This window comes from Ovis aries, chromosome 22 (assembly GCF_016772045.2).
Source record: "Ovis aries strain OAR_USU_Benz2616 breed Rambouillet chromosome 22, ARS-UI_Ramb_v3.0, whole genome shotgun sequence".
Lineage (NCBI taxonomy): Eukaryota > Metazoa > Chordata > Mammalia > Artiodactyla > Bovidae > Ovis > Ovis aries.
The window spans coordinates 14,840,624-14,859,416 of NC_056075.1; the positions used below are offsets into that span (position 1 = coordinate 14,840,624).

Genomic DNA, 18,793 nt, shown 5'->3' on the forward strand with positions numbered 1-18,793 from the left:
CCTATTTTTGGTAACAATTAAAGGGCCTCCCGGTGCAAGCAGAAAGCTGTTTATTCTCTGTTACATCACTTCGCTTTGCCTTCGAAGGCTGGTCTGTGCTCTGTGTTTTCGTGGTGATGCAAGTCTGCTCTCTCCTCCAGCCGTTGGGTCCCTCCCATCTCGCAGCACCTCACAGGTCTCTTCCCCAGCAGTGCCTCGCTGGAGCCAGGAGCGGCTCACGAATCAGCTGCAGGTCCCTGTTTTGAAAAGCAGAGAGACAGAGGCAGAGGAAAAGGGTGGACTCTTATGTGACCTGATCTTAGAGCAAGACAATCACCATCTGAATTCCAGAAGCCCTGTTCATGTTTGGGGATATTTTTTCGACTGCATGGAATCAGAGAGAAGCCAAAGGATGGGAAATGCCTGCATCCCCCTGAAAAGAATTGCTTATTGCCTATGTCTCTTATCTGCGCTTCTGCTGACTGAGGGGAAGAAACCAGCAAAGCCAAAATGCCCTGCCGTGTGTACTTGTACCAAAGATAATGCCTTATGTGAGAATGCCAGATCCATTCCACGCACCGTTCCTCCTGACGTTATCTCATTGTAAGGCCCGTAAGCATTTTGATATCTAATTTACGATTTAAAAATTCCAGCCGATGTATTTGGGTCTTTGTATGTATTGGTAAAAGGGCATGGGGAGAGAGATTCCTCTTGCACGCCTGGCTGTTTGACAGAGCTAACATTCTGCTGCATTTAGAAATTTTGATTCTTATTAGCTGCTACAGAACATGCTTAGATATCTTCCACTCCCCGAACATTATTATGAGAAACCTGCAGCAGATTCATGCCTCCTACTTTAGCTGGCAAGGCACAGTATCATACTTCATGAAATAGTGTCAAATAGTGACTGTTTTGCTAAATCGGATTAACATAAGGTTTGTTCTGTGTTCTGTGTGTGTGTGTGTCTCTTTGTGTGTGTCTGTTTGTTGTTTTGTTTTCTTTCAGATCCTTTGTGAGATCTGGTTTTACTGAAATCTCCGAAGGGAGTTTTTTATTCACACCATCGCTGCAGCTCTTGTGAGAAATATTTATATCATGACTATTTTTAATATAGCATATATTTAGATAAGCCCTCTAGTAAAATGATCTCAATATTAATTTTGTCAAATGTAATTATATTTCTGGAGAGGAAAAGAATTATCAGTAACGTGAGAGGTAGATGGGCTTGTTTGCGACCTGATGCCAACAGTGCAGGTTGATGCTTGCAATGGTAAATTTGCTAACCTGTAATGCCGGCTACTTTCATGGCTATTTGTGAAGTTGTTGGAATGTTGTAACAGTGATCCTCACTTCATTCTCCCCTTTTACTTTCATTTTTGACTTGGGAACTTTGGTTATTTTACCCTGGAGTTTCCAAATTAGTCAATACAGAACCCAGCATAACATATGCGCTCAAGATGTTGTCCTGGGGGACCTGGGGCAGGCTGCTACTCTGTATGATTTACCATGTGGGGAAGAAAAATCTCAGTTCTTTCTAGGTAATTCCTTAAAAATATTCATTCTTGAGTGACTGCTTTCTAATCTCACCTGATTTATAACTCGTCTCCTTATAAGAAGGGAAAGAAAATATTAATATAGGATAGTGCAAAGGGTTAGTCTTTGCTGTGTGTTTTGAGATAGCCATGAGGGAACCACATATTCAATCTATGTCTGAAAAGAGTAAAAAAATAATATTTGACTAAGAAATCAGATCTTTCCACAGGCATAATGTAACACGGATAACTTGTTCTCATATGTAATGTTTGGCAGTTGGAGTGCTAGTTCTCAGAGCAGTACTGCACAGGGGACAAGAGGTCCCCTGGTGCTCAGGTGTCAGGCCACAGAATGGCTTGTCATTACCGGTTCCAGGGGGGGCAATCAGCCAATTGTCCATCAGCTGAGTTGTGGTTATCTTAACTGCATGATCCAGGACTCAAGTTTTTTTGCTTGTTTGTTTTAGGGTTTTTGTTTTCTTACCTTACTTGGCCATTTTGGCTATTTGAAGTTTTACATACAGAGAAGCAAATAGCATGGATTTGCAATGAGAGAGACCTGTATGTAAATCTCACTCCACCACTCCCTAGAAGCTAGACATGTAATCGTGTGCAAATGACTAAATCTCTCTGAGCCTCAGTCTTCTCATCTGTAAAATGGAGGTGATGACACTTTGAAAGGTTGTCACCAGAAATAAATGAGATTTAAGTAGACAAAATGCTTGGCGTAGGATATGACAAGTGGTTACACATTTTATAAATGGTAGGGTTTTAACTTTTTGCATGAAGCTAAAAAAGCTAGAAAAATCACGCAATCTATTGCTTTGTCTATATGAAATCCCCAAACTGATTTGGCTATTCCATTTTGCAAACCTGATCAAGTGTTTTGACATTATGTAATAATGTTGACTAATGTCCTTCTTCTAGCTAATGTCTTTTTGAATGATTACCAATTGAGTAGAATATTTCCTAAGTGATTATCTGTTTGACTGACAGCTAATAGTTGATTAGGGCAATGAACAAATTAGTTTGTTTAGTACATCAAACAAGTTCAAAAAAGAGGCAAAGTTGTCAATGCTGGGATCCTTTCATAGGATAGGAATTGGTTGTATGTGAGAAAGTGATCAATTGTGACTATGTTATTATTTGTCAAATACATAAATGGCTCATTTTAAAAGCATCCTTTTGATGGGCTAAGGCACTTCTCTCTCCTCAGGATAATTAAATAGATCAGTTCAAGAAGTGTCATTTGACACACGCTACTAACAACATTGGATGGTTCTTAGTTGTGACACAGAACACCTGGATTGATCAACCTCATCAGTTAGCATCTCTCCACTTTGTTTCCATTGGGTGGACCCAGCCTCAGCAAGCACAGATGCTGGACAGTGTTATAGAAATAGTTACCGGCTGCTGCAGGGTAATGTGATTACACGTATTTAGAATCACAGAGGGAAGCCAAGGAACTGGTTTTTAAATAGCCCGCACCGAGTGTGTGTGCCATGCCCCTGCGTTCCATGCTCCGAGTTCCTATGGAACATTCCAACCCTTATTTCTAAAAGCAGTTCAGGTTTCAGAAATAACAAAAGGGCGAGTAATTTTTGCCCTGGATGTCCTTACTTAACTCACATTGGCTAAACTCAACATGGCAGGGGTCAAAGTTTGTCTCTAATCTCCAGGATTCTGTTTCCTCAAGATTTTGCTCCCCAGTCTTCCTGCCCAATGTTCTCTGTTTCTTCCTGTCCTTGGGAAAGGGTCTAATAAGTGCATTTCCACCGAGGAGGAAATAAATGAAAAGGCCCCAAGTATGAATAATGCCATAATCACAACAGAGGTGGGAATGCATGGTTCATGGACACAAAGAGCTCTTCTGTGGGACGGGGCCATCCAGTGCCCTGAAAACTCCCCACTGGGACATGGAGACCCAGGGGTCTGATTTGCCTTTGCATGACCTTTGCCATCAGACCAGACCTGGATCCCACCAGCCATTGCTTGGGGTTTGCAATGGATTCTAATAGCATTTGTGACCGCAGATTACCAAACAGACCTGTCATAGTTTGTGAAGAGATAAACTTCTGAATCAATTCTGCTCCATTGATGTCCAAAGGCAGTTGGTTTCTTGCTCAGTTGTGGAAAAAGAAAAATAAAAGACCCATTCCCATCACCCACCCTAAAAATCTGATAATTTCATTATGGCCCCAAATGCTTTTTCAGACCTTCTGCAGAAGTCATGATGAAAAGTACTTTGTGAAATGTCAGCCTGGGGTACTGAGGGAAACAGACGCAATGCCTCCTTAAGTTACACGTTCTGGGGGAGAAGATCCTGGTAGGCCGTGGCTGGCAATGTGTGTCAGAGAACAAGAAAAACAAAAGCCCACACTCTGTAGAGAGGAGAGAAAGAATAAAATTATCCAATGAAATTTCATCAGATTAATTATATGAGCCTATTTTTAAAAACACCTATGGTTTTAAACAACAGCAAAAACAAAAAAATCTTTCCCCAGCAAATGTAATTTCATTCATGTTTTCCAAAGGCCTGCTGTGAAACTTAACCAATGGGAATGATTATTCATTCTAGTTTGCTTTCAGTGAGAGGGAGTGGTACTTGTAGTGAATGGAATTTACAGAAATGTGTTTTCACACTGGACAGCCCTATTCTTCTCAACCACAGACTAAAATCCCCAATGATATGGGCTCATTACAGAAGTAAAATTCAAATTTAAAAGTATAAAATGTGAACACATTGCCATTTGTTCATAAAATTTTTAATAAACTAAAGCTATCTAATAGAACTCTTCAGAGAGTTATATTTGCAGGGAGTAACAGGGTTTGGTTAATATGCACACACATAAAATCTTTATATAAGAATTCAAGGTAGCTGGAAATTTTTCTATTTATTCCAATGAAGTCTAATCTTGTTTGAAGCAATAGAACTGATCCCTTGGTGGGTGGTGGTGTGGGGGAGGATATAATCATTTCTTTTATTAATCAACACATAAATATATAGTTCATAAGAAATCAAAAACAAAAAAACCTAGAAGTAAACAGCATGAACGAGACAAATAATACATCCATCCTTACTATAATTTTATCAGTTAGTTCTTAAAAATATTATTTGTCCAGGGAAAAATGTCCATAGCCTATATCACCTTCACAGTGATTGGCCTCTTTATCTATTCCTCTTTACATGACAAGTGTTAAGAAACATTTCATGACCTTCACGATTACTCAAGCCAAACCTATCAGCTTCTAGAGGAGTTAGTGCTTGTGGATGAGTATGTTTTGGCTAGTGCCCAGGTGATGGCCTACAATGGACCAAGAAGTAAAAATTTCAATCATCTGGGCTGTTTTGTCTATAATCTGACCAGTGACCCATAGCTCTGATTTTTAACTTCTTACTGAATTGTTGTTACTGTGCACACAGCCCTGTATTACAAATGTTTTCTCTGAAAGTGTATTTCATCCTCTCAATTATTCAACCAGGGAAGTTAGGAGTTACCTCTTTAGGTCCACTTTCAACAGGAAAAGCCCCCCATCAAACCGCATAAGAATCTGCCATCTCTTCTTGACCCTGGGACCATGATCCTAACTGAGGCTGCAGTCACTGTTCACAGACTGCTGGGGGAGGTGTCACACTGGTCCCTCTGCTTCTGGACCCCACTCCTCCCCACCTCCATTAGCATTACCTTCCTGAAGTGCAGATCTCATCCTGATACCCTCATGCTTGGAAGCCTTTAATGGCTCCCTAGAAACAGAGAAACGTCTAACATCTGAGTTGGTATTAATAGAATTTGGCTATTTGTCTAGGGTCATCTCTCATAGTATCAATAGCACATACACACATGTGCACACACACACACACTCACCACAAGCTCCATCCATGCCAGCCTGAAGTACCTCATTCCTTGACCTCTGTTTTCTCAAGTTCTATAGACTTTCTGATGTTTCTAATTCTTCCCATCATTTTTAGAGCTATTTGTATCTGCCCTTGTCTCTAACAGAGGGTTCTCAATAGCCATAGTCCTAGAAAGGATGTTATAAGCTTAGATTAAGACTGCTTATTACATATTTGTTGAATTCAAGTCATATTTTCATAGATTTTATACGAGACTTCTGTCTTCCTATCAGTAGTTCCAGTCATGTTCACACTTCCTTTTGTTTGATATACGTGATCAGATTTCACGCAAGCCGATAGTGTGGAGGTCTGGAATGTGGGCTGAACCAAAGAAAGTATGAAGAGGCATTTGCTCATGATCTTATGATGTCAAACTTCTTCAACAGATGTTTCCAGTGTACCCGAACTTAAAAGACAAATCATCCAGAATCTTTCTTTAGACCCACTGCCTGGATCCCTTTTGTCTCCCTCTGCTTTCCTCTAGGTCTTTGACAAGCACAGACTCTTATTTGCCGCCCTGGTTGTCTCTCAGGTTGGACTAGCCTCTCTCCTGTGAAAGGTCAAACTCCCCCTTTATCTGGTCTGATAGGACATCCAAAGAAAGATGCTAATTAAGCATTATTAAGATGGAAACCAAATTTGTGAACACAAAGATAGTTTCCTTTTTATTTACAGTGTCTTAGCTAAAACAAGTGTTTATTCATTGTATAGCTGCAAGCAGTGACAAAATGAAAGCAGAGGCCTCCCATTTCAGCAAAACTTTTTGGGATTCTACTGTGCAGCAGGCACAGCACTGGGCTTTGTGGGAGACACACAAATGAGTGAGTGACAGCTCTCCCTCCCTGCTTTGACATGGCAGCTCCAAGTTGGAGGTGAGCCCTGAAAAGGTAAATTCTATCTTGTCTGTATTCAAAGGTATGATAAAGTAGTCTTGATAAGCTCTCTCATTTTGTTCAAAATGGTACTCGGTTGATTGGTGATGATGTTGACTCTTGCCCACTGTTGAGCTTATGGCTGATAGAGGCTACATTACCTGCATCTATTAATACAAAGTGAGCAATAATCATAGTACCTGTTATACAGGATTATAGTCAGGATTAAATGAAATAATACATGTAAAGCACTCGGAACAGTTCCTATAACTCAATAAACATTAGCTTTTATTATTTGTTCTGAAAATCACTTTAATTTGAATGACCATAACATCAGATTAGCATCTGATTGTATAGGCTGGGTTTGCCTACAATGCTAGCTTTAAAGTTTCATTGTTCTACACTAAGTCTGCATCAGAACTTGCTAAGAAATCTTTCTTCAAATACTTCTCACAAGAAAGGTGAACTATTTACCTTTCTGAGAATGAGAGGGGAAAGAGGAAGCAGAATCCTCTCACTCATGAAAAAAAAAACAACTGGCACCATATTTTGTAAACATGTCAGGTTTTATTAAAAATAATTAACACTGGCCAGTCTTAGGATGAGTAGTTCTCTGATAAAATGGAGAGAAACCTGAAGTAGAGATCAGGAGACATGGTTTTGAAATACAGTTCAGACAGTAATGGACTGTGTGACCAAGTATCCCTGGATTTCAGATTTATGTGTATAAAATACCAGAGATAGATTAAAACATGGTTCTCAAACTCAAATGCCCAATGGGGTCTGGGATGATAAGGTAAATCAAAGAAACAGTTGAGTATAAGACAATAGGGTGTGGTAGTGACTGGGGTAAACCAGAGAAGACATGTCTTATCTAAAAATTAGTCTTCAGCTCCAACTGATGGTTGCTGATGAGAATGTGCTACATGAAGATGGGTCATATTTTTTTTAATTTTCAGAAGAAGGCAGAAATCTGGAGGCAGATTATTGAACAGAATAAAGACCAAACAAAACACACATAACTGGCATTTTTGAGATCTTCATGTTCAATTAACTTACGTTTCTTTCTGCTTAAACATGCTATTATATTCTGTTCTACAAACAGGGTACTTTAATATAATACAGAAAATGACCTTGTTAAGGAAATGGACAAAATTTATTGTATCAGTTCTAACAAACCAGTAAATTAGATTGTTCAATGAAAGAGCCTCACATTATGAAATTGGCTATTATAAAATTATTAGTAGAATAATACTGTGGTTCCCAATTTCCCAAGCAGGTCCACTGGGACTTTATCAGGACCTCCCATGGTGGCTGATGATAAAACAGTGTTTCAATATCCCTCCTATAGGGCAAGGACTGGGAAGGAATTGCTGAGGCCATTTAAATGGCAAGATGACCTGTGTAAAATGTGATTAAAAAGCAATGAGCCTTTATGGGGGACTTCCTTGGCAGTCCAGTGGTTAAGACTTCACCTTCCAATGCAGGGGGTGCAGGTTCTATCCCTGGTGGGGGAGCTAAGATCCCACATGCATCTTACAGGATAAAACCAAAACATAAAACAGAAGCAAATTGTAACAAATTCAGTAAAGACGTTAAAAATGGTCCACATGAAAGAAAATCCTAAAAAACAAAAACAAACAAACAAACAAAAAACAAAAAAAACTGAGCCTTTAAAAAATAAACAGACTAGAATTTATATATACAAATAAATTGTATATATAAGAATTCCGTACAGGAGATCAGAGATTCTTCCTAACTTTGCTTCTATAGCCAAACATTTCTAGATCTTTGAGAATTGTCTTCATTGCTAGTTTGCAAGTCATATAATAAAACCAGGCAAAGCTTTGTTAGGGGACATTTGTCACTTGTATTGCTTGGTAGTAAGCACTTTATCTGTCTCATTTTTTATTCATTATCACAGTAACCCTGTGAGGAAGTATGATTATGTCCATTTTGCAGATGAAGCACTGAGTCCTAGAAGTTAGGTAACCTCTGTGATGTCACACCCCTCAGAAGAGGTAAAGTCGGAGTTTAAACCCACATCCTCACTTTTAACTACATCTGTCTACTTCCTCTTGAACATGAATAGCTGGGCTTAACTTTGCACAGTTTTGTTCCCTAAATCAAACCCCCTCTCAGAGGGTCAACCTTTGCCATTAATGAGGATATTCGGAGGACTGTGTCCTGATCCCTGGAGACAATCACTGAAAAAGAGTTTCAAAAGCCCTTTGAAAGGGTGGCAGCGTTGCTGGCAATAACATTGAGTATCCCTAGGATTCAGCTCTCATTGGTATGTGTAGGCTCTAGTCTCCCAGCTTTAAGAAAAAGAGGGACAGAGACACAGAAAAGGGCAAATGACAAAGAACTTATATACTTTAAAGTTATACCTTAGACCAGTGTTTTCTCATCTTGTGTCCTGTGGAACACATGTCCTGAAAAAAAAAAAAAGTTCTGTGCTCAAAAAATTTGGGAAACTGCCCATTCTATTCATGCTTGGCTACTCCCAATGCACCTTGGCTTAGAAAACCTTTGGAATCTCTTTTTGTTGTTTTCCTTTTCTTAACCTCCCATAGGATACTGGGAATCTGCACTTTTGGTGTTCATTTTATTTATTAGCTTAATTATGAATACCTTACCTTGCTCTCGAGAGGCTTGCTAGCAGAGCTTAGGCAGGTAGAAAGAATGTCATCTTAAAGGATACATTAAACCATCTGTCTCCATATAAGGAGTGACTCAGACAGCTTTGTTAGTGTGGATTCATTGAGTGTGATTATCTTTGAATGTGCCTCACTGCCAAGCTCTCCACCTGATCAAGCAGCGTGTGTGGCACATATGGCTTCTTTGGGGACCTCCCAGTGGATGTTTCATCCTTCAGAGTAAGTGCATTATCACTTGCAGCCCGTTCAACAGGAAAAAGCCCCCTAAACTTGAATTTATGCTCTCACTATTTTTGTTTTAAGAGGGCTGCCTCAAGCTATTTCTCAGATGGCTAATCCAGCATTTTCCTGGGTATATTCATTGTAGTTAAACTCAATGATAAAAGGGTCACAATATCAATAAGATAGGGATACTGTGTATTTAAATCCCTTTTGAAGAGTCTCAGTTTACTTACGGATAGGAAGATTCCCGTAATTAGGAACCTCAGTTAACGTCACTTACCCAATTTACATGAATTTGTTTGATTTTTTTCCTCTCTTGTCGTTCATGTAAAACCTCCCAATCTCATGAAGGCCTTGTGTTCCCCACACTCTGGGAACTACAAGGCAAGGCTAACCTAGATTGTGGCAGATCTGGGATCTGCTGGAACTAAAAAGAGGAAGCAAAGCCTTGCCCCTGACCATTACCAGTCAGGGAAAGATCATGACTGAGCACAGAATACCAGCTCTGCCAGTTACAAGCTTCAAAGTACTTTACCGCTCGCACCTCGGGTTTCTTTGTATTTTAGATGGAGACTATAAAGCCTACATTATAGTGTTCACTGGAGGATTTAAATGAGTTCCTAGATAGCAATCTGATAAAGATGAGGTTTGGCATATAATAGGCTTTAAAAAAAATTGAAGTCCCTTCTTTGTTTTTTAGGAGCAGGGAAATACAGACCAAATATATAAACTGCATCGGGAGGGTGGGCTGTGACTAGTTGTGCCAACTCCTAGAAAGGAAAACTTTTGATTATTTCTGGCAGGAAAGGTGATGAACTATAAAACCAGAGGGGTAGGTCTATGCTCAAATCAAACCCATGCTCAAAAGTGCAGGCTAAGAATATACCCCCAGGGAATCCTTGCAAATCTAAAATCTACATTTTAGATTTGGTCCTGCCGCTGTTAAAAGTTGTGACCTTGAGTAAGTCACTCACTTTGTGGTCCTTGCTTTCCTCACCTGTAAACTGAAGAATTGAATCGCATCTCTCTCTAGGCTGCCCCCCCTCTCAGATTTACATGGAGCAAAATTAAAGTTATTTTCCATCGATCCAGATAGAAGAGGGCTACCTAAGGGTTCTCTGAGTTACACTGAAAATGTTTTCCAAGGTTGAGAGTCAAAAGAACATAACGTGCTCATATGTGATGCTTCCCATTTTAATGCTTTCCTGTTTAAGAGCCTATTTTAATATATTCAAATATAAAATTATTCACGTGGCACATGCACTTAGAATGTGTGCATTCAACTGAAGTGAATCATCAGCCTGTTATTAATTATCATTCAACCAGCCCTGTTCTTTTGAATAAAGGAGAATGTTAGTAACAACTAGAAGGTATGAATCATTTAAGCAGAGGCAGTTCTAAAAAGTTGGCCAGCCCTTCCAGCTGTGCCCTCAAATCTCTAACAACTGTAGCGTGCGCGTCTTGCTCTCTCATTTACATGTAAATGCACATATAAACATCAGGCACACATATGTAGACAAAATGTGCTTGCACACACTGCCCATAGCTGCCTAACTCCCTAGATGAGGCTCATAACAGTTCTCTTAGGCAGATGACAGTCTCACTGGACCTCAGTTTCCCTCTCCGCGTAACTAATGTTCTTCACTAGATCTAACAGCTCTTCCAGCTCTGATATTATGTCTGGGCTGTTTGCTGAGATACTCTTTGGCAGAAGCATTGACGAGATGCTCTTATATATTATCTCACAGAATTCTCAGAATCTTCCAGGAAGTCTTTTTGTTATTACCATTCCTCTTTTAATGGATGAAGAAATAGATTTACCTGCTTGATGTATCATGTACGTAATAAAAGTGGCAGCTACGAGCTTAGCAACCAGATTCTCTATTTTGTATCTAATCAATGCCATCTCTAAGCGATAGCCTGAGGCTGGCTGCTCACTCTTCTTCATCCAGAGCAGCCCTTACAGAGCGGGGATTGTATGGGAAAGCCCCCTAAAGCATCCCCCCTCCACAGTCTAGAGAATCTGCTTTGAGCTGTAAGACAAGATGCAGACCACTTGTGGCCAATGTCAGTTCTGATGGGAGTTAAGATGTCACAAGTGACTAAAGGGAGTCTGAAGGAGTGTCATTAGAGCCAGGGGGCCAGTCTGGCTTGAGACAAGGGGAGATTTTTCCAGCAAGTTTACTCTTCCCATTCAACCATCTGCAGACCTGCCTACCCAAGACTCCCACTCCTCATGCAGAGCCCATGCCTATTCCTCCATGAATGAAGCCTGCAGCTCTACAAGCCCAGACTCGCATATCTTTCTGGTTATCTAGTTCAGATCCCTCATCTGACAATACAGAGAGCAGAAGTGATGTGCTCAAGGCCACACGGAGGATTTATGGCCAAGTGGGAATTAAGACTCAGGCTTTGTGATTCCCTCTTCAGGGTGCTCCTTCCTGGTCCCTAGAAGAGGTGTGAAGCCAGGGCAGGAAACTGCTTTAGCAGCCCTTCAGTCTTGGCATCGACACATGTCCCTACCCAATCATTTCACTCTTGTGGACCCCCAGCTGGACATTGGGCAGCCTCAGCCTTGACTTCCTTCTCATGTAGTTCGATCCTCATTCTGTGATCCTCTGCTTCTTCCTTTTCTCCTCTACTGCTGACCTCAGCACACCAACCTCCATGCTAACCCTATCACACACTTCTCTGTTCCTTTTGAATTAAGTGCTTCTGATCCTAGCTTTTCATCCAAGAACCTCCTAATAACCTGATGGCCTTGGTGTTCATTTATTGCTTATAGAGAGATGTGACCCACTCCTACAGACAGGTGAATGCAAGTAGTCAGAAGAAAAACTGGAACTCAGGGTTAGCAGGCATTTTACAGATCTCATCCTCCTCAGTCCCAGGGCAATGTTAATTTTAACTCATGAAAACATTTTAAAAATATCATCAATAGGGAATTTTAAGAATATTATTCTAAATACTTTTTGAAATCAAAATGCAATTTTAAGAGACTACTTATTAAAACTTACTGGATGCTTTAAATAGAGGCAAAGTCATATTTCTAAATACTTTCATTTTAAATCAGAAAGAATAAAAATATATGAATTGAGCATGAAACAATACCTCTTCTAAGGAACTCAAGAGAAAATAAATAATTAGCATATAAAATAATTAATTAGGAAACAGTAGGAATAGTAAGTAAATTCAAGATTTCATCTTTGGAAAAACCCTATAAAATAGCAGATTTTTGAAGGAAGTAATATGTATACTCTGTCTATCAGATCTAGTCCCTTAAATCTATTTCTCACTTCCACTGTATGGATCACAGTAAACTGTGGAAATTCTGAAAGAGATGGGAATACCAGACCACCTGACCTGCCTCTTGAGAAATCTATATGCAGCTTCCCTGGTCCCTAGAAGCAACAGTTAGAGCTGGATATGGAACAACAGACTGGTTCCAAATAGGGAAAGGAGTACTTCAAGGCTGTATATTGTCACCCTGCTTATTTGACTTATATGCAGAGTACATCATGAGAAACACTGGGCTGGATGAAGCACAAGCTGGAATCAAGATTGCCAGGAGAAATACCAATAACCTCAGATATGCAGATGACACCACCCTTATGGCAGAAAGTGAAGAAGAACTAAAGAGCCTCTTGATGAAAGTGAAAAGGAAAGTGAAAAAGTTGGCTTAAAGCTCAACATTCAGAAAACGAAGATCATGGCATCCAGTTCCATCACTTCATGGGAAATAGATGGGGAAACAGTGGAAACAGTGGCTGACTTTATTTTGGGGGGATCCAAAATCACTGTAGATGGTGATTGCAGCCCTGAAATTAAAAGACGCTTACTCCTTGGAAGGAAAGTTATGACCACGTTAGACAGCATATTAAAAAGCAGAGATATTACTTTGCCAACAAAGGTCCGTCTAGTCAAGGCTATGGTTTTCCAATAGTCATGTATGGATGTGAGAGTTGGACTATAAAGAAAGCTGAGCACAAAAGAATTGATGTTTTTGAACTGTGGTGCTGGAGAAGACTCTTGAGAGTCCCTTGGACTGCAAGGAGATCCAACCAGTCCATCCTAAAGGAGATCAGTCCTGTGTGTTCATTGGAAGGACTGAGCTGAAGCTGAAACTCCAATACTTTGGCCACCCGATGCGAAGAACTGACTCATTTGAAAAGACCCTGATGCTGGGAAAGATGGAAAGCAGGAGTAGAAGGGGATGACCGAGGATGAGATGGTTGGATGGCATCACCAACTCAATGGAGATGAGTCTGAGTAAACTCCGGGAGTTGGTGATGGACAGGGAGGCCTGGCATGGGGTTGCGAAGAGTCAGACATGACTGAGCGACTGAACTGACTGAACTGAATATGTACACACAAGTGGGAAGGGCATTAATTATTCAATGACAGGCTTTGGCAAATTTGAGTGAATATCTAGGAAGGAATCAAGGCAGTGTCTTACCTCACATCATAGATAAAAGCAAGCTCCAAATAAATTAGAGTTAAAAAAGAAAAGTTATAGAGGGAGCAGTGAGTAATATTTCATTAATATCAAGGTAAGAAGAAACTTTTTAAGAATTAGAGCAAAGAAAGAATATGTAATAGACATTGATATATTTTGTTAGAAATGTAAAATGTCTGAATGCTAAAAATCATGATTCAAAAGGCAAATCATAATCAGTAGGGAAACATTCAGCATCATATAAGAAAGGAAAAGAATAGGTAATATCTTAATAAATAAAAGGTGCTTAGAAAGCAGCAAAAATGGTCAAAGGACATGATTTCATAGAAAAAGAAACAAAAGTGATAATACTAACTATAGGTAAGGATGTGATAAATAGGCATTTCTATATTCAGAATTGAATATGTAGTGTGAAACAAGTTAGTAATAAATAGAGACATAAAAACCATGTATAATCCAACAATGCCAGCTTAAAAAAATCTATCATAAGTCTACTCTAAGGAAAGAAATAGGGATATGGGAAAATACTTGCATGTGAGAGTAGTCATGGTAGTGTTTATAACAGTGAAAACTGGAATCAACAACAAAAAAGTTAAATCCTGAAATATTTATAATATAAGACTTACTCATCTGTTAACATTTTATATTGAAAATTTGTCATAAGAAATTGTTCTTGGAAAAATAAGGAGGACACAGAACAATAAAAACTATTATTCTAATTTTATAAATTTTATAAATATATACATGCATATATCATAGATATTATGTATAATATACTCATATCTTTGGGTAGTATGGTGACAGTCATTTTTATTGTCTTCTTTAAGATTTTCTGAGTTTTCCAGAATTTTTACACTGAGCCTATAGTATCCTTAAGCAGAATATACCAAACTGCATTCATATTTTTAAAATTCTTTTTTTTAACTTGGAGTATAACTGCTTGACAATGTTGTGATAGTTTAGACTTTTTAAATTCTTGATTTAAAAAAAAACATAAGTTTTTAATCTTACTGTGAGTTTTAGGATACTTATTTTGATTAATTCCTTTAAGAAAAGGAATTACAATTTAATGAGATTTCTTAAATCCGCATTAGCTGAGTAGTGTTATTATAGTTGTCTGTCATAATGTGAATGTTGTGTCATTATGTGATTCGGCTCCTATACTGAGAGACCACCCAAGGGGTAGAAAGGGCAGTAGACCAGGAGTCTTGGGTCTTATGATCTTGTCTTATGATCTTGGTCAAAGCTTTTAACAGCCCTCTAGGCCACAGTTTGTTCCTGTCAAACAGCTATTAACACCTACTCTACCACTTTACTTGTTTCAAAGCCCCAGTAAGAAAATGCAGCAGCATTTTATGAAATACAGGTTATTGTGGAGGCAACAATGATGATTTAGAGAATGAACTATTGCCTGCATGGAATTGATAGTTGATGTGAATGGTTTTAAATCTGTTTCATGGCAAGGAAACATACCAGGTGTCGCTAGTGGTAAAGAATACACCTCCCGATGCAGGAGACACAAGATATGCAGGTTTAATCTCTGGGTCGGGGAGATCCCCTAGAGTAGGAAATGGCAACCCACTCCAGTATTCTTGCCTGGAAAATTCCACAGACAGAGGAGCCTGGCAGGTTACAGTCCATGGAGTTGCAAAAGAGTCAGACACAACTGAGCAATTGATTGATCTATGTATGGTCTTAAATCTTTCTTGGTAAGGAAACATACATTGCCTTGGTTGCAAAGGAAACAATCCTCCCCACCCTTCATATACTCCCTTGTTTTCATACTGAATTCATGAGACTGATGGCTAAGATACAGAAAGGTCAAGGTGCAGCCTTGTGTCCACCTCCACCAGCATTCTAGGGAACATGCCTGCCTTTTCCCCTTCCTAAGAAGAAAGAGTCAGAGACCTCAAATGTTCCCACAGGCCCAGGGACAGAGGACACATTCTACATTATCCCTGCACAAACCCACAGGATGGCTGTTTGGCAAATCTATGGGGTGAGGTCTCTGATTTGGAGCTCAGGGTAAGGAGTTTGTTCAGACAATACATTGATCCCCACCCACCCCTCCATGTACTGCAATTGTGAGGACAGTCGTCACATCTGAGTTACAGTATAGAATTTGGACTCTCGCTACCTGTAGTTAGGGGCAAGGGGCAATCTATGACATCTCTGTGTATCAGAACTCCCGTTCCAGCCACACCTGCTACGAGCAGCAGAGTTCCCCTTGGTCACCACAGGTAAAGGAAGGCTATTGTAACTGACCAGAAAGTTTACCATATGCAGCCCTGGCTGCATATAAGAGATACCTGGGGAGTTTTTAAACATCCCATGCTCAGGCCACATCACAGGTACAGAATTTAACCAGATTAACCAGGATCCTTGAGGGTGAGAACACGGTAACAGTATTTATGAAGCTGTCCAGGTGAGTCCAAGTGAAGCTAATATTGAGAAGCACAGGTCTAGGATCAAACACAGATCTGGGCATCTCCCTGATCCAGCCTCACACACGCAGCCCTTTGTGAGGTCTCCTCCACATTCCGCTCTCTTTCGGTGCGCCCTGCACAGCTTTCCGGCTGTGGAGCTGACTCAGCCCTAAGGCATCTTTCCTCCTTCAGCTCCTCTGCTGGCTGGCTCCACCTCTGTGATTCCAAATTCTCAAGAAGGGATTCATATTTAGCCCAACTCGCCTTTTTGAACCAGACTAGTTGGGCCGTGGGATGCTGACCGATCTCAGGATCAGCTATTCTGGATGAGAAAAGGAGTCCTTCTTGTTCTAATAATTTAAGAAATGTGATAGAAGTCATGAGGTATAAAACATGGCTACACAGGTCTGCCCCAGGTCTGTTGTACATCAAGATGAGGTGGGGTGACATAGGTTCCTTTAACAAGGACTATGGGATTCTTTAACATATCTGGCTCAATAACAAATTATGATATTGAAATCAAACTTTCTAAAGGAACCGATAAAAATTAAAGATGGGCATTTTACCCTGTTTATGGAACAGGATCTTTTTAAGTCTTAAGTATACACAGGATAATAAAGTGGATAGGCTGTTCGACCGACTATGTTTAGAATGTATGTATAAATTTACAAATCTTTGCCCATGGAATCCTTGTCCACAGAAAACTACAATTGAATTTAGAATCTAAGGGTTAATGCATTCAATATTATCTTAGCCAGAGGGATTTGTTTTAGCTTTTATAAGAAAACTTTTTATTAAAATAAAATTTACATAAAGAAAAGTGTGCATATCCTAAGTGTACATCTTGAGAGTTTAAATTAAAGACTTAAAGTTTAAATTAAGACTTAATTTTTTAGAGCAGTTTTAGGTTCACAGCAAAATAGAAGAGAAGGCACAGAATTTCCCATAGACTCCCCACCCCAGGACATGCATAGCCTCCCCTATCCCCCACATCCTCCACCATGGTATTATCTCTGTTACAACTGATGAACTTACTTGATCAGCCAGAGTCTACATTAGGGTTCAGTCTTGGTGCTGTTTATCCTATGGGTTTGGGAAAAAGTATAGCGACATGCATCCATCATTATGGTATCATACAGAGTATATTCATTGCCTTAAAACTCCTCTCTGCTCTGCCTATTTATCACCCCACCCCTTTCCTCATGACTTTTTATAAAGTGAACAACCCTTGTAACCAGCACCCAGGTCAAGAAACCAAGCATTATCATTACCCCAAAGACTTCCTCTGTGCTCTCTTCTCATCTCCAAGATGTAAATGTTATCTTGACTTCTGCCAGCATAGATCAGTTTTGCTGGGGCTTCCCTGGTGGCTCAGCTGGTAAAGAATCCACCTGCAATGTGGGAGACCTGGGTTTGATCTCGGGTTGGGAAGATCTCCTGGAGAAGGGAAAAGCTACCCGCTCTAGTATTCTAGCCTGGAGGATTCCATGGGCTATGCAAGTCAATGGTGTCCCAAAGAATCGGACACGACTGAGCAACCTTCACTTTCTTCTTTATATAAGAGCAATTATATAGGATGTACTTTATTGCATTTTGGCTTCTTTCCCTGGATTTATGTTTATGAGATTCACCCATATTTTTGGATATCGTTGTACTTTTAGCCAGAAGTTTTGATCTTTAAAAACTAGTTCAGCAGATAGCTTTCAGCCAGGAACTGTGCTCAGGACCGAGGACAAAAAAATCAATAAGGATAAGTCCCTGCTATAAGGAACATTAAATCCAATGATGTAGTGATAACCAGAATTTAATGTAAAGTAAATTCCCCTTTAACAAATATTTATTCAATGTCCACTATGGGAGAGGCACTATTATAGGTGCTAGGCATAAGCAATGAATGAGCAGATAAAAATTTTAGCAAAAACCCCATTTTATTTTATTTCCCTGACATGTATGGGCTAATTCTGGCCACTTATATCCATATCGTACTCTGTTTTGCATCTGATTCAATATAAGGAGCATTAATGTTAGAAGTCATTTTTTGCAGTAATTTGAAGTGAGCGATTTTTAAGTCCCTAGGACAGTTTGCAAGCCAGTGAACATAGGAGATATTTCTCTGTATCTATTTCTGCCTTATTTCATCCTCCCCCTTCTATCATTCTGCCTATACAGAATGAATAAAGAAATAAAGAATAAAGAATTTAAATTTTTTAAAATTAAATTTATTAAATTAAAAAGAATTTAATAAAAATTTAATAAATAAAATTTAAAAATTTTTAAACAAAAAATTTAATAAATTAAAAAGAATAAAGAATTAAAAAAATAAAAGAATAAAGAAAGCTGAACGCTGAAGAATTGATGCTTTTGAACTGTGGTGTTGGAGAATACTCTTGAGAGTCCCTTGGCCTGCAAGGAGATCCAACCAGTCCATCCTAAAGGAGATCAGTCCTGTGTGTTCATTGGAAGGACTGATGCTGAAGCTGAAACTCCAATACTTTGGCCACCTGCAAAGAACTGACTTATTGGAAAAGACTCTGATGCTGGGAAAGATTAAAGGCAGGAGTAGAAGGGGATGACAGAGGATGAGATGGTTGGATGGCATCACCAACTCGATGGACATGAGTTTGAGCAAGCTACAGAGTTGGTGATAGACAGGCAAGCCTGGCGTGCTGCAGTCCATGAGGTCGCAGAGTCGGACACAACTGAGCAACTTAACTGAAGTGATAGAGAATGAAATGAAAATCTGGAACCTAA

The 18,793-nt window shown here is 39.6% G+C and overlaps 1 protein-coding gene across 2 annotated transcripts in view; it reads left to right on the forward strand.

The window, feature by feature from the left end:
* The first annotated feature begins 185 nt into the window (after nt 1-185).
* The window catches only part of LGI1 (leucine rich glioma inactivated 1), a 36,097-nt gene continuing 17,489 nt past the window's right edge, over nt 186-18,793 (forward strand). For both annotated transcript variants that reach the window (XM_004020043.6, XM_012102587.5), the window contains exons 1-2: nt 186-582; nt 985-1,056. In XM_004020043.6, coding sequence (XP_004020092.1) covers nt 368-582; nt 985-1,056 — 287 coding nt within the window. In that variant the 5' untranslated portion in view covers nt 186-367. The remainder of the gene's footprint in view (nt 583-984; nt 1,057-18,793) is intronic.